This window comes from Pleurodeles waltl, chromosome 10, assembly GCF_031143425.1.
Source record: "Pleurodeles waltl isolate 20211129_DDA chromosome 10, aPleWal1.hap1.20221129, whole genome shotgun sequence".
Taxonomy (NCBI): Eukaryota; Metazoa; Chordata; class Amphibia; order Caudata; family Salamandridae; genus Pleurodeles; species Pleurodeles waltl.
In genome coordinates, this window is record NC_090449.1 from 203,256,983 (window position 1) to 203,281,798 (window position 24,816).

At 42.2% G+C, this 24,816-nt stretch overlaps 1 protein-coding gene across 2 annotated transcripts in view; it reads right to left on the reverse strand.

The window, feature by feature from the left end:
- The window catches only part of SNX29 (sorting nexin 29), a 1,353,458-nt gene extending 1,334,693 nt beyond the window's left edge, over positions 1-18,765 (reverse strand). Inside the window, exon 1 of one of the 2 annotated variants that reach the window (XM_069210178.1) lies at positions 18,621-18,765. In XM_069210178.1, the coding sequence (XP_069066279.1) occupies positions 18,621-18,717 (97 nt within the window). In that variant the 5' untranslated portion in view covers positions 18,718-18,765. The remainder of the gene's footprint in view (positions 1-18,620) is intronic. The other variant, XM_069210180.1, reaches the window with a different exon arrangement.
- Positions 18,766-24,816: the final 6,051 nt, after the last annotated feature.

Genomic DNA, 24,816 nt, shown 5'->3' on the forward strand with positions numbered 1-24,816 from the left:
CGGGAGGCTCGGGAAGGCCCTCGAGTGGAGGTAAGAGTGAGGCGAAGAGGGTGCAGGCATAGCGCCCTCCAAAGAGATTAGATCTGCGGTGAGTTTGGCTGGGTGCAGGACCCGGGGGAATAATCAGAACACGATTGCTGCTGCTGTGGTGGGAATAAGTTGGCCTGATCCTGGGGGCGGGCTATTAAGATGCTGGGAGGCCCCCATAGAGTTAAGGCCACAGCATATCAGGTGGAATATGGACCTACGGGCATTGGAGCTGCGTACCACTAGGTACCAGGGATTGTTGTGTTTCTGTGTGTGTTTCTGTGTTTTTTTGGGGGCACCCCTTGGGCAAGGGTCGCCCCCCCAAAAGGGGCATAAGACTGATGGCTATTTCTGCCCCCTTGGGGGCAGATCTGCCTATTTTTTTAAGGCCCTTCTGCTCCCAATGGGGGCAAAAGCTACCAAGATGCCAGGGATTTTTTTTCTTAGTTTTTTTTGTGCTGGGACACCCTCTTTGGAAAGAGTGGCCCCCTAAAGGGGGCACGGAACTGTTGGTCCTTTCTGCCCCTCTTGGGGGCAGATCTGCCTATTGGCAGAATCCACTTAGGCACCAGGGATCTTGTGTATGTGTTTTGTGTGGGGGGGGCGGCCCCCTTGGCAAGGGTCGCGCCCCTGAAGTGGTGCATATTACTGATGGCCATTTCTGCCCCGCTTGGGGGCAGATCGGCCTATTTTTTTTAGGTCCATATGCCCCCAAGACACCAGGGAGTTTTTGAAGTTTTATTTTTTTTTGTGTGGGGGCGGCCCCTTGGGCAAGGGTCGGCCCCCAGAGGGGGCACATTACTCATGGCCATTTCTGCCCCCCCCCCCCAAGGACTGCATACAGCTGTTGGCCATTTCTGCCCCTTGGGGGCAGATCGCCCTTGGCCCATCTGCCCCCAAGGGGGGCAGAATCCACTTAGGCCCCAGGGATCGTGTGTGTGTGTGTTTTGTGTGTGTTTTGTGTGGGCGGCGGCCCCTTTGGCAAGGGTCGGCCCCCAGAGGAGGCACATTACTCATGGCCATTTCTGCCCCCCTTGGCGGCAGATCGGCCTATTTTTTTAGGCCCGCCAGAGACCAGGGAAGCTTTTTTTTTCCCAAAAAAAGAGGGTCAGGGTGTAGCCATAGCCCCACCCTAAATAAACAGGGACAAAGTTGTTCTGCCCACTGGTGAGCAGATGGGGCAATTACCCCTGATCCACTCCCCGGTGGGGGGGAGAAAGCCAACCAGATGCCAGGGAATTAAAAAAAAATAGTGGGGTGGTGGCTACTAACCAGTATGGGCATGGTTATGCCCCCACCCCAACTGAAGGGGGCAACAGTCTTTTAGCTCTCCCCCGCACACTAACACATCTTATCCCACAGCAAGCAAGAGGACATTTGATTATTTTGGGTTTTGGTTTTAAATTAGGGCTATGAGAGCTTGTCTAGCTCTCAAAATCGGCCCACTTGGAATGTTGAGGGCTGCAGTTTTTGGACTTTGGGACGCTGCCATGTAGAAAAATCTACGAGACCTTGACACATCTGAAAGCTAAACATCTGGGTGAGTTGATGGTGGTGTGCTTCACACGCACCCAGCACCATTTTCTTACCCACAATGTCCACCAAACCTCCAAATTTGCTGGAAATCATATATTTTCCCCATATTGTTGTGATAGAAACTTCCAGAATCTGCAGGAATCCACAAAATTCCTACCACTCAACATTGTTGCATCCATACCAATACAAATTCTGCCCCACTTGTCAGCCTAAAAACGTTTTTTTCCAAACTGCCCTTTTGGACCCGCTTTGGTACCCCCTCATTTTCAACATGTTTTAGGCTCTTCACTGTCACAGGCACTTCGCCAATCTACACAAGTGAGGTATCATTTTTACGGGGAGATTTAGGGGAATGTTGGGTGGTAGGAAATTTGTGCCGGTGCAGTGATCCCACATAGAAAAGTGGGAAAAATTTGATTTTTTTTTTAGCTAAATTTGAGGTTTGCTGAGGATTCTGGGTAAGAAAACACTGGGGGATCCACGCAAGTCACATCTCCCTGGACTCCCTCTGGTGTCTAGTTTTCAGAAATGTTTGGGTTTGGTAGGTTTCCCTAGATGGCTGCTGAGCCCAGGACCAAATGCCCAGGTGTCTCCCCTGCACAAAACAGGTACTTTTGTATTTGATAATTTTGATGTGTCCACATAGTGTTTTTGGGCATTTCCTGTTGCGGGCACTAGGCTTACCCACACAAGTGAGGTACCATTTTTATCGGTAGACTTGGGGGGAACACTGGGTGGAAGGAAATTTGTGGCTCCTCTAAGATTCCAGAACGTTCTGTCACCGAAATGTGAGGAAAAAGTGTTTTTTTGCCAAATTTTGAGGTTTGCAAAGTATTCTGGGAAACAGAACCTGGTAAGAGCGCAACAAGTCACCCCATCCTGGATTCCCCTAGGTGTCTAATTTTCAAAAATATATAGGATTGCTGGGTTTTCCTAGGTGCTGCATGAGCTAAAGGCCAAAATCCACAGCTAGGCACTTTGCAAAAAAAACAGGTCAGTTTTCTTTAGGGAAATGTGATGTGTCCACGTTGTGTTTTGGGGCATTCCTTGTCGCGAACACTAGGACTACCCTTACAAGTGAGGTACCATTTTAATCGGGAGACTTGGGGTAATGCTGGGTGGAAGAAGGAAATTTGTGGCTCCTCTCAGATTCCAGAACTTTCTGTCACCGAAATGTGAGGAAAAAGTTTTTTTTTGCCAAATTTTGAGGTTTGCAAAGGATTCTCGGTAACAGAACGTAGTAAGAGCCCCACAAGTCACCCCATTCTGAAATCTCCTAGATGTCTAGTTCTTACAGATGTATAGGTTTGCTAGGTTTCCCTATGTGCAGAATGAGCTAGAGGCCAAAATCCACAGCTAGGCACTTTGCAAAAAAAACAGGTCAGTTTTCTTTGGGAAAATGTGATGTGTCCACATTGTGTTTTGGGACATTTCCTGTCGTGGGCACTAGGCCTACCCACACAAGTGAGGTACCATATTTATCGGGAGACTTGGGGGAATGCTGAGTGGAAGGAAATTTGTGGCTCCTCTCAGATCCCAGAACTTTCTATCACCTAAATATGAGGAAAAAGTGTTTTTTTGCCAAAGTTTGAGGTTTGCAAAGGATTCTGGGTAACAGAACCTGGTGAGAGTGCCACAAGTCACCCCATCATAGATTCCCCTAGGTGTCTAGTTTTAAAAAATGCACAGGTTTGGTAGGTTTCCCTAGGTGCCTGCTGAGCTAGAGGCTAAAATCCACAGCTAGGCATTTTCCAAATCAGATTTCAATGTAATAATGTGATGTGTCCATGTTGCGTTTCCTGTCACGGGCATTAGGCCTACCCACGCAAGTCAGGTACCATTTTTATCGAGAGACTTGGGGGAACACATAATAGAAGTGTTGTTGCCCCTTGTCTTTCTCTACGCTTTTTCCTTCCAAATGTAAGTGTGTAAACAAAACATCTATTTGAGGAATGGCCTGGAATTTACATGCTAGTACGGGGACCCCGGAATTCAGAGATGTGCAAATAATCACTGCTTCTCAACACCTTATCTTGTGCCCATTTTGAAAATTCAAAGGTTTCCTTGATACCTGTTTCTCACTTTTTATATTTCACCAAATGAATTGCTGTATACCCGGCATACAATGAAAACCCATTGCAAGGTGTAGCTCCTTTATAGGCTCTGAACTCCCAGGGGTCTTGATAAACCTAGAAGCCCCATATATCCCTGCAACCAGAAGAGTCCAGCAACTGTAATGGTATATTGCTTTTGAAAATCTGACATGGCAGAAAAAAGTTACAGAGTAAAACGTGGAGAGAAATAGCTGTTTTTTTCCACCTCAATTTCAATATTTGTTTTTTTATTTTAGCTGTTATTTTCTGTAGGAAAATCTTGCAGGATCTACATAAATGACCCCTTGCTGAATTCAGAATTTTGTCTACTTTTCAGAAATCTTTAGCTTTCCGGGATCCAGCATTGGTTTCACACCCGTTACTGTGACTAACTGGAAAGAGGCTAAAAGCACAAAAAATAGTAAAAAATGGGGTAAGTCCCAGTAAAGTGCTAAAATAGTGTAGAAAAATGTGTTTTTCTGATTCAAGTCTGCCTGTTCCTTAAAGCTGGGAAGATGGTGATTTTAGCACCACAAACACTTTGTTGATGCCATTTTCAAGGAAACAACCACAAGCCTTCTTCTGCAGCCCTTTTCCCCATTCTATTTTTTAAAATGACCCTTTCGCTGTATTTTGGCTAATTTCTTGGTCTCCTCCAGGAGAACCCACAAACTCTGGGTACCTCTAGAATACCGGGGATCTTGGAAAAAAGGGACGCAAATTTGGCGTGGGTAGCTTATGTGGACAAAAAAAATTATGAGGGTCTAAGTGCAAACTGCCCCAAATAGCCAAAAAATGTCCTGCCACCGGAGAGGGAAAAGGCCTGGCAGCGAAGGGGTTAATGCTCTTCGAACTTGTATTTATGGTTCATTAATGCAAAGCCTTTATTATGACGGTGTGCACTCTAAATAAACGCTCTAAGGTCACACTGCACTACTGACAGTGGTTCCAGTAAAAAAAAAAAAGTGTTCTCACGTTTGAAAATTTTAACAATATGAGGCTGTGTATAATGCTCCAAGAATGCTCACTGACTACATGCAAATGTTTGCAAAAGATTGTAAGCAAGATTGATAAACTGATGATTCTTTGAATTCAAAATAATATTAAAAAAGCATGCAAGTAGGAAAAAAATGTTTTGCTGAATTACCATGAAATTAAAGGTGCTATTTCTTTGAAGCATAATTTAGCAAAATATGTTGATGCATGCTAGCATTTACAAAAAATATTCATAATGGGAAATCAGTATAACCATTTTCGATAAGCTTCTGGGAAATAAGAAACTAAACAAGCAATAGCAAAGCCACTCAATTCAACATTGGTTGTCAGTCTTTTGGTTTTGTCAATGAGTGTCTTATTTTGACATGGCTTTTGTAACACTTTATTGTTGTAAGAGCTAAAAAGCAAACAAAAGTTTTTGGGTCCCAAAAAGCACACATTGCCACAGTAGTTCCTGACACTGAACAAAACAACTTTGTGTGCCAATATGCACCTTGTGGAAGAGCAGAATGCTAATCACTAACAGTGAAGGCAGCTGATAGGTACAAAGAGATAGAAATAGAAATGTAATAAAAGCAAAATGTTATGGTTAACACCAGACCTAATTAGGGGCCCAATTTTTAAAGCGAGTGACAAAAGTGCACACATGGTATATGTCTTTTAATTAGTGGCTTTCGTGAATTCACAAGAATTTACAGAAGTATACCAGGAAAACGTACTCCTAGAACATATTTTTGAATGGTATTTTAGCACAAGGAAATGTGCACATGTAGCTTTGCTCATGCTCAAGTCTATTGATCGTTTACAAGTCAATTTTCCCTCCAACTACTTTTTTCCCCAACCCTTGAAGAACTTCTACTTAGGCCCCTGTCAGGAGTAAATTTCCAGCCTTTCTCAGGATGGGAAAAGATTAGAGAAGAGCTGGTGAAAATCCTGAAAACATGCAAGTTAATAGGTTTGCACAGACTCAAAGGCATGCCAGTCCTGAAACTATTGGTTACTGCTTCCTTCAGCCCCAGTATGTAGATCTGCAAAAAGGTGGCATAATAAGGAAATTGCTATAGTAGGGTTTGAAATTGATAGTATTCAAGCACAACTATTAGCCCTGTCAGAAAGGCTATTATCAGAGCTTTTGCCATAATTTGATGTTGCAATACATGGCAAAGGGAAAAGTAGTTTTTTTTACAGGACAAGTAGATTTAAGTAGATTTAAGGATCATCCTGTCCTGTGCACACGTAGATATTTTATCAAATTCAACACCCCAGGGGTGAGATCATGGATGAGTCGCTTCATTAACTGCACTGGAGTGTGGGACTGAGGATTGAAATTGATGTGGCTCCAAATTTTTGTGTTTGTTGGGCAACAGACATGCCATGCATTGGGGTGGCAGTCAGGGTTAAGACTGCTGCATGGTAAGGTAGTGTGGGTGGGGGGGGTTAGGGCACTGTTGTGGTTTTTATTTTTATGTTTGCAGCCAGGATCGGGAATGAGGGGCCAGATTTGGGTGCGTCCGTCTGGGAGGTCTGCTCCACCATGTGAGGTACACAGGCAAACTGCCCAATGAAGACATATTCCCTTTGGTTCCTCACATGGATTGTTAATTTGTTGGGCAGCGAGATAAAGAGGGGACTAGTGGCTAAGACACTTACATGCTACTTGGCAGATGTGGTGTTTCTCCGGAAAGACACTTAAAGGCGTCCAACTATGCCCACTGGGCCAGGGATAGTACACTCAGAACACACTGCAGGATCTTGAGGAGTGATGATCCTGGTCAGAAAATCCCTCCTTTTTCAGATGACAAAGACACACTCAGATGACCTGGGCCATTATACACTGGTCATTGGTATGTGGTAGGGGGAGCCCTTAGAAATGAGTAACTTTTAAGTACCTCGGGCCACAGGGTGAATCTTTGCAGCTCTAACTTTGGGATCTCCTGCAGCGTTTGACAATTAGTGTGGGGGACTTTATTATACATTCCCAACTAGATAGGTCTCATCCTCTGCAGTTCTGCAACCCCCCACGCAGGGAAACTGGGTGACATCGCAAAGGCCATGGGACTTGGGAAAACTTGGCAATCACAGCATGGTGTGGACAGAGGTATTCATATTACTCCAGGGCGCATGCTACTCACTCGCGACTGGACTACTTTCTGACACATTTACTGATCCTCCATGAAAGAAATCAGTCTCCTAGCAGTTGTGAAACCGCAACGCACCGTGAAGCTGCGTACCAAGGCTTCTCAAGTGGATATGTACCGCCACATAATACAAACATGCCACAAAACCAGCCTACGGAAGTACCAATGCCACAGAATAGGGTTTAGGAAAAACATGTATCTGGCTGCTGAGCAGCAAAGAAGGAGGAGTGCTTTTCCTTTATGAATGCTTTATATGCTGTACTCTGTGGTGGATATGTCGAATGTATTAAAAACCAAAGATTCATGGGATTTGTAGTCTTTTGCTATTGTTGGTTATAATGCTATTGGGCTGCTGAGCAAAACAATGAGGGAAGTATTGCATAATCCTCACCTCCGTGTCCTTAACAGAATTGAAACTTTCCTTCACACTAGCAGGGCATTATATTCTCTACTGGGATTCCCCCACTGGGAGAGGTATGTACAAGGGCTGTCCTCTCTCACCGATGCTGTTCGCCATCACCATGGAGGCTGGCAGAAGCATAAGCAGATTCAAATGTAAGGCAAAGGCACATTATAATGCACACCTTGGTCAGAAAAACAATTCAGGCTCTTATACGCTTCATAAGGGAATGCAGTACATGCTGCAAATAAATATACATTTCTTTCATGTGAACTCATCAAGGCATATTCACTAAGCCAAGTCAGGAATGAATACACATAAGTGAAAGCCTCTGGTCCCTAGATTAATGCTCACATTTCTTCCAAGTTATTCAGACCCAAATTGTTTGTGGGAAATTGTTCTATTTTTGATAGCAAGGCAGTAGTCGAGAAAGCAGTAGAACCATATTGTGCCACAAACAATATTGACCATTTCATATCATTTTCAGAATGGTTCAATGACTGATAATGCTCAACAAGAGGAGCTTGATTAAGCTGGCATGTTAAGTGTGACCTATGCTGTAAAATTTGTGATTTCACCATTTGTGTAGTTTGCCCAATGTAAATCTTATCGCAAGGACAATTAATATTGTATGCAACATTTTTCATACTGCAGTTCGAAAACCTGGTCTGCTTCACTGTGATTCCACTCTGTGTCACATTTTTACTTTTGCAGGTAAGCTGACAAGTTGTACAATTTTGGCATCTAAAAAGAGCAATAACTGCAAGACCTTGCTAAAGACATACCCTAATTCAACAGAGGGAAGGCTGATTTGGATTACCACCTATATATAGCACAGTGTCTGATACAGTGAAAAAGTGATTATTATCCCTGCTTATGTGGCCCATGAGTGGTTAGCCTTGGATTATGTAACTGATACCCTTGCATGGCGCCCCCTGCTCCGATGGTTTAAGGTTCGGACCAGTTGTAAACTACGGTTTAACCAAGCCCAAATGAAGGACTAACTGTCTTAATCTTGCTGGGGCATATAAGATACGTTGGCTGAATTACATTAAATTTTGCTTCAACCCTTTGAGTCGTCGGAATCTCTTATAAGCCTGATACTATTGTTAAACTGATGCGAAATGGATCAAACTGATTTTTTTTAAGTACTGCAGAGATAAGCGAGATTCTGCAGAACACATAAATCCTTCAGTTAGGACCCACGTTATTCTGAAAACTACCATCTCTATGGAGCTGTAATTGTTTTTGGTCCAAACTCTAAATCGCTGTTATCTATTAACCTGGTTATTTTGCAGTGTTTTCTTGCTGTTCTTGGAGGGTGGAATTTAGTTACAAATGTGGGCCCATCTGGGTGTGGTTCATCTTCTGTTTAAGACACATTGAATTTTCCCTTTTTTTCTCAATTTTACACTACTTTATGTTCTAAGCTCATCGTACCACTGCTAAGTGCTACGAATTGTAAGCAAGCAAGACCCGCTTTGTTGTATTTGGAAATCTTACCCCCTGTCCAAGTCTGTTACGCTGGTGCTTCTTTTTTTGAGTGGTGCTGTCAAAAAGAGGTCACTGTTGGATTCCTAAATATTTTATCAATTTTAATAATTTTAAATCGTTACGGTCTTAATTCCATGGAGAGTCTGTTTTTATGTGCGTTTATGGGTTTTTTAAACTGGAATAAAGATATTTTGATGATGATGATGATTATCAAAGACTGGAGGATCCTCAGGTTCAACAACCTTGACTTGGCAAAACCCATGTTGCACAATAGAAGTGCTACTTTGTGCAATCTCTTGGTACACACTAGACGTGTATCACAAAGGCCAACTTCTAACTTCAACCTGTGGGGACTACCTCCAGCAATGGTCCATTACCCATTGAGAAGTTTTAGTGCTTTACATCTCACTGGATTCGCAAAAGGTGTCAACCTATGCTTAAACATATCATTAATAGACCTACCACTTGCAACTCAGAGAATGTAATTTACATTATCACATGCCCTGAGGATTGAGATATATGGGGATAACCATGAGAGAAGTCAAAATGTGAATCATCAAACACAGGAGCAAGCTACGATTAGGAAATCCATAGCAGGACTCAAAAATCAGTATCTGGAAACCGCACACACAGAGAATAAATTACACTGAATAGTGCTAGATAACAATGGATTAAAAAAAACAAATATGAACCATAAAAACAATCACACTTAATAGGGATCAAGGATGTATACCTAAACTGGGTGCCCACATCTAGGGCTTAAAAGTTGATATCTCTAGAAACCAACTATACTGTTAGAAAAACAAATCTGTCGCAAACAATACTACATCATTCCATATAGGTACCTGTGGCAGCAACTCTGACAGGCCCTATAAATACAAAAGGTTTAGCATAAATGGGGTAAATGTAAATTCAAGAGATGTCAATGTCATGTGAGTCCAATGGCAGCAACCATATAACAAACATTGAATATCTAGAGGGTATACAATGGCCGTTCTGATTTTCAAATCATGGTTGCCTGATTATACACGTGGAGCTGAATCTGACTGATAACGACTAAAAATAAAATAGCTTTTTTCATCATACTAATCATTCTGCTTCATAATGAGTGATTTCATAAGTTCAAAAATGTTGACCAATGGCATAAGTTTGTAACCAAACCCATGAATTTAGTCTCTCTAATTATTTGATGACCATTGCAAGGACTGTATACTTGGGTTGCTATGCGACTCAGATCTCGGAATGGAATTGGACATGTATAATGTCTGTTGACAACTTCGTAAACCTATTGACTCTGCAAAGGAGACATCCATCCCTTGACAAATGAGTTGATACTGCATGTTAATACTTACTAGGGCACCGAGCAATGATCTTAAAGGCTGTAATAATGCTCTTTGTATGTAATACCCAAACACTGATGTAGATATCCTTTTTTAACATTATAGTGTATGACTACAGGGAAATGTTCAATTTCTTCTTTTCCTATGCTTTAAAACCCTAAAAAAGTGCAAGATGAGGTTTTTTAACCTGTCGTTTCAGAGCACCTTCCACCTCCACCCGTGTGTGCAGCGCCTCACTGTTTGCTGTGAATAACTATTTTCTGCATGAGAGGAGTGACTTACCAAACAATGTTTGGATCGTCTAACACTGTCCTACCTGGTATGCTTCATTTACAGAAAATTCCTGTGATAAAAAACATTTTATGTTTGCCTTTATCGACCTCCCTCCAGGATGACTGATAAAATACAGCGATAGGAAGGGCCTTGTATGGGGATCTCACAGTCGTAAAAAAGGCCGTTGATGCATTTAGGCATTTGAGACTGGCCAAAACACATTGACTGCATAATATGTCTGGACTGAGGTTCAACACAACTCCATTCCCACCCACTGTATATGTTTGATCTTGTCAGAGCAACCAAAAATAGAAATTAATGTCATCAGTAATGGCCTAGAAAAGTTTAGGTATCTGTCTGTCCAAGTAAAATTTCTGATCCCTAAATATGGTATCCAAAGCCCCCACCTTTGTGGTCAAGTTCACCTTCACTAAAAGCTATATCTCGGATTAAAAAAGTCCCAGTAATGAAGTATGGCAGAAAAAAATGTGGGTGGGGGCTTATTTCTAAAAATAGGCTCTCCCGTAAATAGACTATTGAGTATGCTGCATATGTAAATATTTACCTTATCATACCACTTTGTGTTATGCAAAATTTTGTGAGGTCATAAGAACTGCATTGTGTCAGCAAGTAAGGAATGGGAAGGCTATAATGCTAGCTATGGTTTGCAAAACTAAACATAACTGGTGAATTTCAGTAGCTTTTCAGTATTAATGCTTTACAATAACTGTGGTCTTTAAGTGAATTTCAAAGGTTCTTTTTAAAATTTGTTAAACCAAGCTTTATAACCAACATCTACTGCTCAGCTGTGCACTGGGTGGTGAGGAGGAGGATTTAGGGAGAGGTTCGAGATAGAACAAAAATAACAGAAAGAAGCCAGAGCAAGAGATTTTTTCATTGCACTTCCAAGGCATAAAAGGGGACAGAAAGAATGGGTATCTGGTTCTCTGGAGGAAGTTGATTTAAGCAAATTACAGAGATTGTTCTTGCAGTCTAGAAACATAATGCATGCTAATTTAGCACAGAAGAGTGGGAGCATACAGGAAGCTCTGAGAGCAACTGAGAACAAAGTTGAAGGTTTCAATATAATAGGAGCAGAAAATGACAGATTAATCTGTAAAGATTACCATGATGGATAGCAATGAACGGGCTTCTACTGCGATGTGGGAGTGGCTGAAAACCCTTTAAAATGTTCCTACGTACAGTATTCTGAAATTTGATTCTAGAATTGAGTCTCTTGACAACTTGAGAAGGAGCATGCATTTGAGGATATCACCTGGTCCAGCCCAAGATACACACTCACTGATGTAGTAAAACTTGTATTATGTCATCTACCTGAAATTAAAAAAATGGAGGGACACGGCACCTAATTCAGAAAGTGTAGCTCTTTTCTTCTAGTTAGGTACTTCAACACTGCATCTGAAACTACAGCAATGGTTGACTTTAGCTCAACAGATAGCTGAGATAAAGTATTATATGCTTTATCTACTAGCAGACATATTTTATGAGGGCTAGTATCCCAATCTATTTCCTGATCTTTGCTCTGAGATCTTCGCCAGAAAAACAGACTTACTGGAGATACAAAATAAATAAATAAATACTCACAATCAAGGGACTCCATGGGTCATTTGGTCTGCTTGTATGACAGAAGGCTAATTACAATGAAAGAATAAGCTTTAAGGGTAAATATCCCACACCAAGATATATTTTTTCCCAATCTGTCTAACCTCTACAAAGTTTCATCTACATTGTTTTATAATTTATGTGGAAAATACGATGTCTATTTCTGAAACCAATTTTGAGAAAAACACAAAATTCAACAGTCGATGAAATATTAAGCTTTGTAATAAATTGTGAAGATTTCATTTGGTTCTGGGAGGTTGGTTCGGTAGTTTGTTTTTGATCTAATGTATCACAGACAAGTCTACTGCGGATCTACAGGAATGCACTATTGTTTAAACTATGTCTATGTACAATGTTCAATATTTTAAGATCTGTACGGACAAGGTGAATAATGCATAGAAGCGTAGACACGTCAATGAATTTACAATATCTGTTCTAACTTCCAGAATAAAATACTAGGTCAAAGACATACAATGTTGCATTTATCAGAAAACAAACCTACATGTTAAGAGTTCTAGTAATTAAATACCCCCCACCTTACTCTGCACGTCTCACATATGTTCTACAACTGCTTTTCAGGTTTGACTTTTTTTGCGCCCACACTTTGGGCCTCTAGAAGCAACTTTTGCAATTAAGATACAACCCTTAAAAATAATACTGCACAATACAAATGTGTGATTTAAGTGTCTCACTTAGAGGAGATGTTCGATTCAAGATATCATACCATACAAATAGACATATAATGTTTGGTATATTTTTAACACTTTTGCTGTGAATAACTATTGTTGCGGAAGTAAACGATACTTTGGTAGGAGCCTGTGGTGTATCACAAACTTACATTAGTTTACCCTATTTTAATTACTTTTAAACATGGAAGGGTTTTTTTCATGCCACAGCTCAATACCCCTTTTGCAGGCCATGAACAGGAAAGATTGCTACTCTTTCAACATTCTCTTTAGTACCTTAGTCACACCGGAATCTCCTCCACAAATTCCTACAGTACCACACTCTGCCAGACTCCCTCATCACTCCATAGGCCCTCTCTCACAATCATTTATTTGTTTTACAATGCTACTCATACCAGTGTAGGGTGTCAGAGTACTTTACATTACACATACATTATACAGAGCCAGTGATTCACATGTGCAAATCAGTCTATAGGAATTGTTACATAAGACAAGGAGGATTACAAGATGTAGGAGTCACACGCCACAGATACTAGTAGGCAGTATATTTTAAAAGTGTTCGGACACTAGAAGCAAAAATTCCAAAATTAAAACATACTGCAGTGGTTAGATTTACTACTAAAAATACATGTTTAACCACATGAACCCTTTTAGCATAAGTAGAATAATGAAAGACTGAGGAAAAAAACTAACGTTCTGACCTGTACCATACAGTTTGAATGCAGATCTTTGAAGGCAGTTCTTAAGTCACTGTACTATATTAGGGCTGTCGCTTATTAACTGTATGTAACAAAATGATTTCTGTGACAAAAGCAGTAACCTGCTGAGCGATCCCCATAAAATACAGTTTGGTGATTTGTGTGGTACATGTTCTTTCAGCAGGTATCTTAGCCTTCTGCGCTACTTTAGCATGAGTGGAAACTGCCACTAGACAAAACTCTGATCTTCTTCCAGCAGGAACATAAATCACCAGAGTTATCTTGATATTTATATTGTTGCCTAACAACTTCTGGACACACAAGGAAGTCTGCAGTAGGTGCATTTTAAATCCCTGTTATTTCTAACCACAGCTAACTCACAGATGTCTTTTTGGTCCTATGAATGCCATGTTAGGTTGCCAGCTTTCTGCATGTCTGATGGGTGGCTCTTGAGGGCTCATAACTGTCAGATTATGTTCCATTCAAACAATTGTGATGTCAATGAGATAAGATCAGGCCTTTAAATGGGAGTGGGCCCAGCCGGGTTTCAGACCAAGCAGTTACCAAAATCGGATTTTCAAAAGGCACTTTATTTATGCCCTCAACAATGCAGACATAAATGCTGATTGGTTTCTGAATAATAACTCTAAAAACCTGTTAGATAATCCAGGTCAGCGGTGCAGTCCGTGTTTATATTTCAAATGTTTTACTTCATCTTGCATTCCATAAGAGTATATGCTTTTTACAGATATTGTGTTCCTGCATTGTTTTTTCATGCAACGTACTACTTTTGTACAGTGAGCCTCCAGGTATTTGAGTGAAGTCAGGTTGTGGGTGGGTGGTCATGACAGGGTGTCACTTAGAGCTCTGGAGGTGAGGCTCAAGGCAGTGTGTTAGACCTGGCATCCTTGGCGTGGTCTCCCCTAACGTTTTGCTTCTACTTCCCCGGTTGTCTCTGTTTTTGCTACACTGGGCACTTTACCACTGCTGACCAGTGCTAAAGTGCAAGCGCTCCCTATGTGAAATTGTTGTATTGGCTATTCCTTGATTGGCATATTTTATTTAATAATAATTCCCTTGTAAAGTGCACTGGAGGTGCCCAGGGCCTGTCAGTCAAATGCTACTAGTGTACCTGCAGCACTTGTTGTGCCACACACATGTGTAGCCCTGTAATCCTGGCTCAGACCTGCCACTGCAGTGTCTGTGGGTGCAGTTTTAAACTGCCAGATCGACTTTGCAAGTGTACCCACTTGCCAGGCCTAAACCTTCCCTTTTTATACATGAAAGGCACCCCTAAGGTAGGCCTAACCCTGCCCTTTGTATACATGTAGGGCACCCCCAAGGTAGGCCCTAGGTAGCCGTATGGGCAGGGTGCAGTGTATGTCAAAGGTGGGACATGTACTGATGTGTTTTACATGTCCTAACAGTGAAATACTGCCAAATTCGGTTTTCACTAGACAAGGCCTACCTCTCTCATAGGTTAACATAGGGGCTGTCTTTAAATATTATTAAAGTGTAGATGCCCTTTGAGAACAGGTAGCAATTTGTAGTTTGGGGTCTCTGAACTCACAATATCTTTTAGTAAAGTTGTTTTTTTAGAAAATTCCACTTTTAGAAAGTAGTTATTTTCTTGCTTAAACCACTCTGTGCCTCTGCTTGTTTGTGGATTCCCTGTCTGTCTGGGTCAGTTTGACAGTCGGGCTGTTTGTGCATCTCCTCTAGACAGTGACACAAAGGGAGCTGGGGCATAGTCTGCATATCCTGATGAGCCATCTGAGCTGGAGTGGAGGGAAGAGTGGTCACTTACACCTGAATGGGCTGTGCCAGCCCTCACACAATGCAGTCTCCAACCCCCTGGTGTGTGTCTGGGGCCTGGCCAAGGCAGGAACCTGTGAACCTCAGAGACTTTACTTTGAAGTTTGCCTACTTCAAAGGCAGGAAGTGGTATAAGTATTGGACCCAAAACCCCAGATTTTAGATCACTTGTGGAACCAAGAGAAACCTCTGCCTGGAGAAGAGCTAAATAGCTGAGGGGAAGTGCTGCCCTGGCCTGTGACTGTGCTTTGTTGGGCTATCCTGCAGTTGCTGCTTCTGCCTGTGAAAGGGGACAAAGACTGGACTTTGTGGTATATTCCTGCTTGAGAAGAATCTCCAAGGGCTTGGACTGAGCTCGTCCCCTGTTCTGAAGTCTCTGACCCATCAAAGACTTCTTCTGCCAGCATCTGGACTCTCTGGTGAGACTCCTGCCCTGTCAAGTGGTGCCTAATCCTGTCCCTGGGCCCTTGAAAGGAGAAGCTGGTGGAAAACCAAAGAAAAACTAGGTGAACTGACTTTGGACGACTCCGGATTGACACCGCTGCTGAATCCCGTGACACTGCCTGCAACCAAAGCCGTGGTCCTCGCTGGAGTGCGATGACCCCGCAGGCTCGAAGCTGCTGCAACCCCGCCGAAGTCGCCGCACCACTCTGTGACCGCCGGATATCGACTCAGCCGGAAGTGCACTGATCCAGCGCTTCGCACCAATGCCGCCTCACCGCCACCTCTCCGCAGCAAGTACCCGGCGCCTCTTAGTGACGCCTTGCTCCTTCCCTTCGCAGCAGCAGAACCAACGCCACCTTCGATCCAGCGATGCTGTGATCCCCGACTCCGTGCACCAGCTTGTTTCCTCATTTTCACAAGGTACTGTACCTGAGGTCTGTGTGACTCCATTACCGGCACCATTGGCGTTGCATTGTTGGAAACGACTCTGCCACGACGTCTTGACATCAACTAATCGAAGCATTTGTGTTTCTAAGCACTATTTTTGTGTTCAGTCTTTAAAAAAATTATAATTTGACTTGTGCATGTTGGATTTTTTTCGTTTGGGTCTTGTTTTGTTCACATGAATATTGGCTATATGTCTAACCTGGTGTTGATTCATTTTATAGTGTGCCCACTGTATTACTGTGTGTGTTGGTACAAATAGTTTACACACTGTCACTGGGTTATCCCTTTCTGCTCTGGACAAGCTACCAAGGGGGTGAGCCGGGGTTCACCAGGTGTGTTTCTCCTTTGCCCTGACTAGAGAGAGGGTTCTTGCTTGGACAGGGGGTAACCTGACTGTCAACCAAAGACTCAATATCTAACACTCAGCTTCTCACAGTGTCTGTCAGTGGGTCATAAAGGTGCTCAAACTACATGCACATCCATTCCCTGTCCTCTTTGCAGTGCTCACAGAGCGATGGTCACATATATGCCAGTTGTAACTATGGGCAAGTTTGTGGTGATCCAGAGCTATCTAAATATGTACAGCACCAAAGGAAATTAAAATGCTGTGCTTACTTCTAAGTGGGTGGTTGTGTATGTGAAGAATGTGGTTGAGGAGATGAAAGGAAGTGTGTGGCTCAAGGTAAAAGAAAGAGCATGTGAGCGATATAGATGGAGGATTTCAGATAATGTGGGAGAAAAAGGTTGCGTCTAGCAGAATAAGAGAGTTTAAAGGAAAGTTGTGTGAAGGGGAGAACAGGAGGGTCTGAGATACTTCGAAGACTGCTATCTTTTCCCCAAATGTTAACAATGTTTAATTTAGTCTCATTTTTTAATACTTAAAATATTGTAATTGAAATTTGTTGCAACAAAATCATTGCTTTTATGCATGTATTTGATACTGCTAACAAGCACTGGCAAAGCCAGCAGGTCTTGCTTGTTTTAGGTGGATGTACAATGTTGTGTGATATTTACGGATACATTAAAAGTAGACTCACAGAGAGACACCCAGATACTGCTCAGGCATAGCTGCCAAGCTTCCCAGATCCATGTTTAACTTGTTAGTTCAGTCCTGTGTTTTTATTACAATTATATGACATATAGTCTTGGTTTTATACTTGGATAAATTTGAATAGAAGTCAAAGAAGGCTAATAAAGAAAATAGGACTAGACTAACTAGTTATACATGGACCTAGGAAACTTGGCAGCTGTGGGCATACTGTGTAAAGCACCTGATTTCAATTTACATGCATAAGCTACGCCCTTAATTAAAATAGGCCACAACTCTTGGAAAGGAATCCTAGTTATGTTTCTAGAACATTAAAATAAGGTTATTAAACCTTAAATCATTATATATCTCAGAACGATCAGCCCAGTGCAGTACCCCGCTAAGTGGACTATGAGCACAAGGAATACCATAAAAGAGCACGCAAATCTGTTCAAAGCTGCTAGCTTATTAAAAACCATAAACTGCCCGCCTCTCTCACACTTGTTCATCCATCACACTGCTAAGTACGGTGTCCCACAGCCAGATAACCACAACTCAGTGGTCATCAGACAGGACATGAAAACACTTCTCACGTAGAATCAAAAAACAAATACAATGTCATCCCATTCACGCACCTACATACATCATGTAGCATGCTGACTATGTAGACACGCGCTTCTAGGACCTTAATTGGGGGGGTGTAGTCGCTATATAAATGTTGCAATGCAACACAATATAAATTAGCTTGTATCCTTCCTTTCCAGTAACTTTCGTTCGGACATCCTACAATGTCTTATTTTTTCAGTGTTCCTCCACAAGGGATGTTTCCTCTCCAAGTCTACCACTGGGACAGCTCCCCGGCTGACTTCGCACTTCTTGTGGTTCCCGGTGGGTTGGCTCCCTCATTACTTGTTTCTTTAGGGGAATCCAGTAGGTCATTACTTCTTACCACTCTCCTAACCTGCTTGGGTACCTGCTTTAGCTGTTCAACGATCCCCTTACTTCCAAGGACTGGCGAGGGTACTGGTCGTGTTTGTTTGGATATCAAATAAACAGTAATTATTATATTCACTCTCACAGTGCGCGGATCACAGGCTCCCAGTACAACACTCTCTACTTCTCTCCTTTCCGAAGCGTTCAGTACAGAGATTTCTTCGTCCTTTTATTTATCCCCAGGACTCTAAAGAAGGGAACCCACTTGCCTCTTCCCGACGTGTCACAGACCGTATAGCACTTCCTTCTCTGACTGCTCCGCTCCTTGCTTTGGCTGCAGGTGGGTCAGCTCACTGTCTGACTTTCATCCCCTTAACTCTGTCTGGGACAGCTCTATGCCTGTCCTCTTTTTTTCAGGGGGTTCCAGTGAGGACGAATCCTCCCAGGATCCTTATCTCCAAGTGACTCCAAGAAAGACGGTTGTCACTTGGCTTATTTCTTACTAACAAGACAGCTAGATCCCTGCTTCCCATCACTGTGGTGGCAACATTAAAGTTTCCTGCCAGACCCAGTGCCTGTGTGATACCAGCTGCGCAGTGACGCTAGTTTCAAAGTAGAGCCGCGGGCGCAGTGTCTTACTACAACCTTACCGTAGTTACCGCTCATCCTCCAGAACTGACAGCGGCGCCCAGCACTGATACCGGTCCAAGGAGCGCTGCATTCACAAACCGGAAGGGAATCCCACATACACGTGACCCGGAACCAAAACAATGCAGCTTTCTGACAGCTCTGTATTCGGAGAGACCAGAATGGGGCGCGAGGGAAGCACGAGACCGGGAAGACAGAGGAGGGGCTTGGCCCCGGGAAGGAGTTTTACTTGCAGTCGCGTGCATGCTCTAGCGGGTGACTGCACATCAGGCAGAGCGAGGTGACAAGGCGCGAATGGGAAACTGCTTCCAGCTACGAGACGCATTATCGACGCCCGTGGAGGGGAAGTTTGCTACTGTAGCATCAACAGTTACTTTTGAGGAAAGCTCTTCACTCAGTCGTCACTTTTCAGATGGTGGAATAGAGATGGGCGAGCCACCGAAGGCTCGAGCTGGTTGCCTGGTTCTGGTTTAGCTCGAGGTCATCTTGGGCTCTCGAGCCCACAATTAGACTGAGCTTCATACGGCTTTTACCTACCACCCATGTATTAACATGGACCACGAATAAAAATCAAAACAATTGAGTGAAAGAGATACCCAAGTTAGTGACTGAATACACAATGTGAAACCAGAAAATTGGGACCAGTCACATTTTTCTCGCTTGACCAAATTGTGTGGATACCAGACAAATAGAATCTCACCATCGCTCCCTTTTCTTTATATTTTCATATAAGAGCAGCTTAAAATACATATATTCAAGATATGTTCTGTAGAATAACCTCCTGTGTTTGAAAGGCAACAATTTAACAGGAAGAGCCGAGCCCGGAAAATGATTGCCATGTAAATTGTGCAATAAACATCGTGTTAAACTATGCTAAAGTCTCTTCAAGATACAAACGTATATTTCTTTAGGCATTCACCTTAGGCCATCAGCGTATATCATTGCATTGAAATACATTTATTAAAAGTGATAGTTTTTAAACGTACTTAGAGACATTAATGTTCAACCTACATGTGGCTTTGATTTTTAAACACATGGGGCAACACTGTAGTTTATGAAATCAGACACGAGTTTTTGAACCAAGTACATCCCGAACTCGTATGTGCGATAATGAAGAAAAAGACACCTATGTGAAATAAAATATTCGCCAACGATTGCACAATTTAGTCGGATGGGGATTGAGCCCAGATTTTTTCAGTCACTTGTTTCATATCAAACTTTAAAGTTCTGTCTTTTATTCTTGTTGCATGATGTTACATTGTAGATGGTAGGCTGCAGCCACGTGAAAGTTCGGCTCGTTCTCGTCTTTAGGGTCCAAGAGGATCTCTAGCTGACCCAGAGCTAGTGCCACACCCATGTCTAGTGGTTGATTATAATCTTGCTCCATCTATAACAGTCGTGGAATTGTTATAAAACAAAAAATTACTCTGGAACCCATAAATGGGGCTTAACGTTGTGGCAGTGGAATCACGAGGGGCAAAGTCTGACAGTCAATTTATACATTTTTTTTTAAAAAAAGCTCACAGTCAAAGAAATTGTCCACAAGGACAACGATGACAGTAAATCTGCAATACCTTATTTAATTGAACTCAAAGAGACTGCATTTTAAGCTATCTTTCACAGTTAGGCCACCTACTGCGGACGTCTTTCCCTGTCCAGCAATTTCCTGGTTATAATGATACCAGTATCTCTGGTGGGGATTGAGCTTGCTGGATAGATCTGCTTTTTCTGTAGTCTCAGTTTTGACTACTAATGTAGCCTGGAGAGTTAATGTGCTTGTTGTAAAGCATGTAGCATGCAGATTACAGACTTATATTATATGTAGATAGTTAAATGAGTTACTGCGTTTAGCACAGAGATCCTTTAGTGACCTGCAGTTCATAACTTACAGTACTTGTAATATAACACAGCGAGTTATGAACCAGTATCAAGGAGCATAAAAGAGCTCTAGGCAAACTGCAAACCATAGGTTTAGCACCTCATTATTACTCTCACCCAATCTGTCTTTATTAGGGGTCTCTAACCTTCTCTGTAGTTAGAGCTACTTCTGATCAGTGAAAATCATCGTAAGCTTCAGAAGGATAAGCAACTTGCGCATTGATACCAGACACCCCACGCCCAGCTTTATTGAATTGAAGCCTAATTTCCATAAACCAGATAGTATGGTCTGAACAAAATACTTTGATTAGGGGCAGTATGACAGGGCTGCCATATGTGTCAGTGAGAGCGTAGTCTTTGGGGATGTATGAACATCTGCACCTATAATTGGGATATATATGTATGGGTGAATGAGAGCCTGTGTCATATGCACTTGTGGCACAGGATATACCTTTCACCATATGTGGTACAGTACATGTATAGCACAAACATACAGCCATTTTTTAAATGGGAAAAATATGAAGTGGAGAAAATTGTTCTTAACGTGGAACATTTTCCTGGACTTTGAATTTATCTACTTAATGTTTAAGTTAAGACAGTGTTTCTTAGAAAAGGTTTTCTTCACTTTAAACTTCTCCAAATAAAAAAACCCTGTATTTTTTAGTTGTGAATATAGCACAGTGTCTACCGACCACTTGAGCAAGAGGCTTGCTGTTTGTGAATGCAACACTTTGAAATGGGAGAAAATTAAAATGAAGAGTTAACTTGATCATTAAAGTAACTTTTCATTATACGTTTCTCCCATTTAAAAGCACTCAGAAATATTATTTAGTTCTTAGCTCCAATATTGAGTTGACAAGGGCTTTTATTTAACAGTTAAGTGCCTCAGGGCTTCAGTTCTTCACCTCTGTGGCCACCCTGGGTCATAAATCTTACTGAGCACTGCTCATTATTAGGCCCTGCTATCTGCCTAAACATAGCCTAACTTTAAAAGGAAAATGTGAACCTGTGCTTATTTAAAAATGAACTCAAAGCTGCGAGCTACTCTTAAGGTGTTTTGGAGCTACTGGTAGCTCGCAATCGACTGGTTGGAGACACCTTACGTCGAGAGTCAAGCCGGCTACCTTCAACCATGACTCAGCCTGAATTTCAGGTTCGTCCTACTGAAAGCCCCTGAGCTCCATACTTCCAGGATGTGACTGAGAGCTCTCCGAAAGGCATTCTGACGACTTTGAATCGAAACTGGCTAGCTGAGGAGGATCGCATGACATTGAGGAAGAAAAGCTTCAGAAAAGTGTGAAGGTAAAACTTTGACGGAGGCCTTCTGCTCAGTATTTCCGAGCAGGGCTCATCACGATTGGCCTCAACGTTTGACTTTGTCCTGGTCGAGTGCAACTAGATGTCCCTGATTGGCACTTTTGGTTTTTAGGTGCTAGAAGGCATTTTTTTCATTTAATCTTTAAAAATTCATACCTCCAGATCCTTACATTAGACTTTTGGTATCATTTTAAAGATACAAATATTTCCTATTTTTTATAAATTAGTGTTAGATTTTTATTGTATGTGGTGTTTTACTTATTTAATGTTTTGTTGATATTAAATGCTTTACACTCCTGTTTCCTAAGTTAAGCCTAACAGCTCGTGGGCCAAGCTACCGAGGGTTGAGCAAGGATTAATTTATTGAGGCCTGGACCTAGTGGAGGTTTCTAGCCTATTGCTAAGTGTACGTACCTGCCTGTCCTTACCAATAATCCACTTTCCAACAGTACTATTCAAATCGTTGTTTGTGTAATGTCTCATGCGGCCAGAAACATCTGCCATTCTTACAATACATGCATATGTCTTATATACAAGACTCGAGCAAAGTCAAAATCCTTCTCCTAAATATTAGTTTCACTTAAGTACTTGTGAAGTGATAACAAGCCTTTGTTTTCCTCATTTACAAATCCATCTAGTTGTTAGGGTCCAGAGAGCTGTCAGCCAAAATGATGCTGAACAAAAGAAGGTCTGAATGCCCATAAAATTATCACAAAACACATATCCATGCGAAACTCATTTTCAGTCGTTTTAAATATTACAGCAGAAAATGTTTGCTAATGGTTAACTAAAAAGTCTTAAATGAAGACGAAAATCCTCTGTCTAGAATCTTTAAAAAAAGAAAAAAACACGAATCTAGTACCAGCACATATGTGAAAAAACATATTTTTAATGCTTTGGAAGCTGCATCAGCATATAATGGTGACTCATTTTTATAATCATATTTTAGGAAAATAAACAAAGAGTGATAGTTGAAAGAAGGGATCCCGAAGTGAGAAAGAAACACCACACCATAAGGCAATATAGAATTCCCTTATAGTTCTGTGATCTTTGGTGTATCTCACAAAGACAGCTTCTTATTAAGTAATGAAGTATGCTTGTCAATACATTGATTGATAATTCAAAACTTAATCGAAGAGGTCTTGTCTGATTAACATGTCAATGGCATTTCGACCCTCATGCTTGATTCTGTGTTCTCATCAGGACAACAAATGACCTGGGGAATGGTGAAAGGTTGGAATTATTAAAGCCTCAACAGGATGTCGAATATTGGTATCACTTTCTAACCCAGAATGGTGCTTTTCTCACCTTAATTTAAGAGCTGGGTAGACTGGCAGCATCTTCCCACAGTGGGGAACACTGTATCCTCTTAATTCTGAAGTCTGGATTCAGTAGTGTAATCTTAATGCAAAGCCCTGCAATATTCCAGCTTAATTTTCCCATGAAGGAGCATTTCACATTTAGATCTGGAGTAGGTGGGCCCAAACGTGATTGTGATTGAGTTAAAGCTGGGCGTCCGGGCTCAGCCAAAGCTGCAGGGTCGGATGACATAACATTCTCCAGACACAAACATGACAGAGTTACAACAGAGCATTCAGGCACACTCACACCCCAGTTAGTAAAACTTGCTCCACTGTCGGCCTGTGCATTCCCTGTCGGCTGTTCTCAGTAAGATCTGATAAAACTAAATACCTATTATTACTTTTAAAACCCTGGAGTGACTGAGGCTGACTGGCATATGTCAGTGAGCCCAATACCTTCCTGGGTGGCTTGTAATAATACCCCAGAGGTAGTGTAACAATACTGGTTTTGATTGGGGACCCCACTGAGATTGTGCCTAATCGTTTCTTGACACTAAATAGGTGTCTAAAGTTAACCACATTGCAGTCTCCAGCAGTGTCCTTTGTTGAAGGACTGATCCATTCAACTCTTTGCACCATTAAAATCTCATTTCCCTCTGCAACATTGAAGGGTCTGTGTCAGCCAGTGAATGACCTTGTTGCGGGCCTGTACACAAGTCTCTGTTTAATTGTGCTTTAAGGGCAGCAATCTTGCCCATGTTAAAACATAAAGGCAAGCTTCTGGGACTAGGTTTAGGGTCATGGTGCTGGAGTTATAATCCAAGGCTGTGTGTCCCACATTTGCAACAGCCATGCAGCCCTGCCTACCAACTATGTTTGACAAAGAATTGTTGGATGGGCCGATGCTAGTGGCCACTGAGGCCCGTGCACCATGTTTCGTGGGAGAGGAGACAGGAGCATCGTGAGTAGATTTATTCCATGTGACAGGCATTGCGGTGCCCATGTTCCAAGGTACAGATGCAGCCAGGCCTAATTTCCCTGGGGTGCTCTCCTGGGGTTTATGGCAATAAGCAGGCTCAACAAGTCCCTTGATGTAGTTAGTCTGGTTGGTAGCCATGGTGTGGGACACAAGCAGGCTTGCTAAATGGGCTTCCAGTGCAGTCAATTGCTCCTTTATTGGGTTCAATTGCTCCACTAACATTGCAGAAAATGTAGTATATATCTCATCAATGCTTATGAATCCTGCAAGCATTGGACCAGTCCCATATCCAGATGGTATTTGGCTTGTTTGCGGTTTCACCCATGTAGCATGATTGTTAATCTTTCATTTGACTGCTGGTTCAGGGAGTGAATTAGCACTGATGGTACACAAAGGAGGAGCTATAGGGCTATTCTTAGCAATTGATTGACGGGGGTAGATAACCCCCCTTCGTCCCTTGCTACTGTTTCTGCCATTTGGCTTTGTGGATGTTTTGTTTCCATGAACTGTCTCTCTTGAGGTACTCCCTTGCCCCATAGATAATATACGCTCCGTTAGGGCTATTTCTTTGGTAACAACCCCTATGGCTCTCTCTAGCATGGTGTAAATGCTTGTAAGTCTATGAGGAAGTATAGAGCACCTGATAACTTTGCACTTGCCCATGATTTTTCAGGAAACTAAAGGGATGGTTGACCTGTAATATACAATGGTTGTGCACCAAGC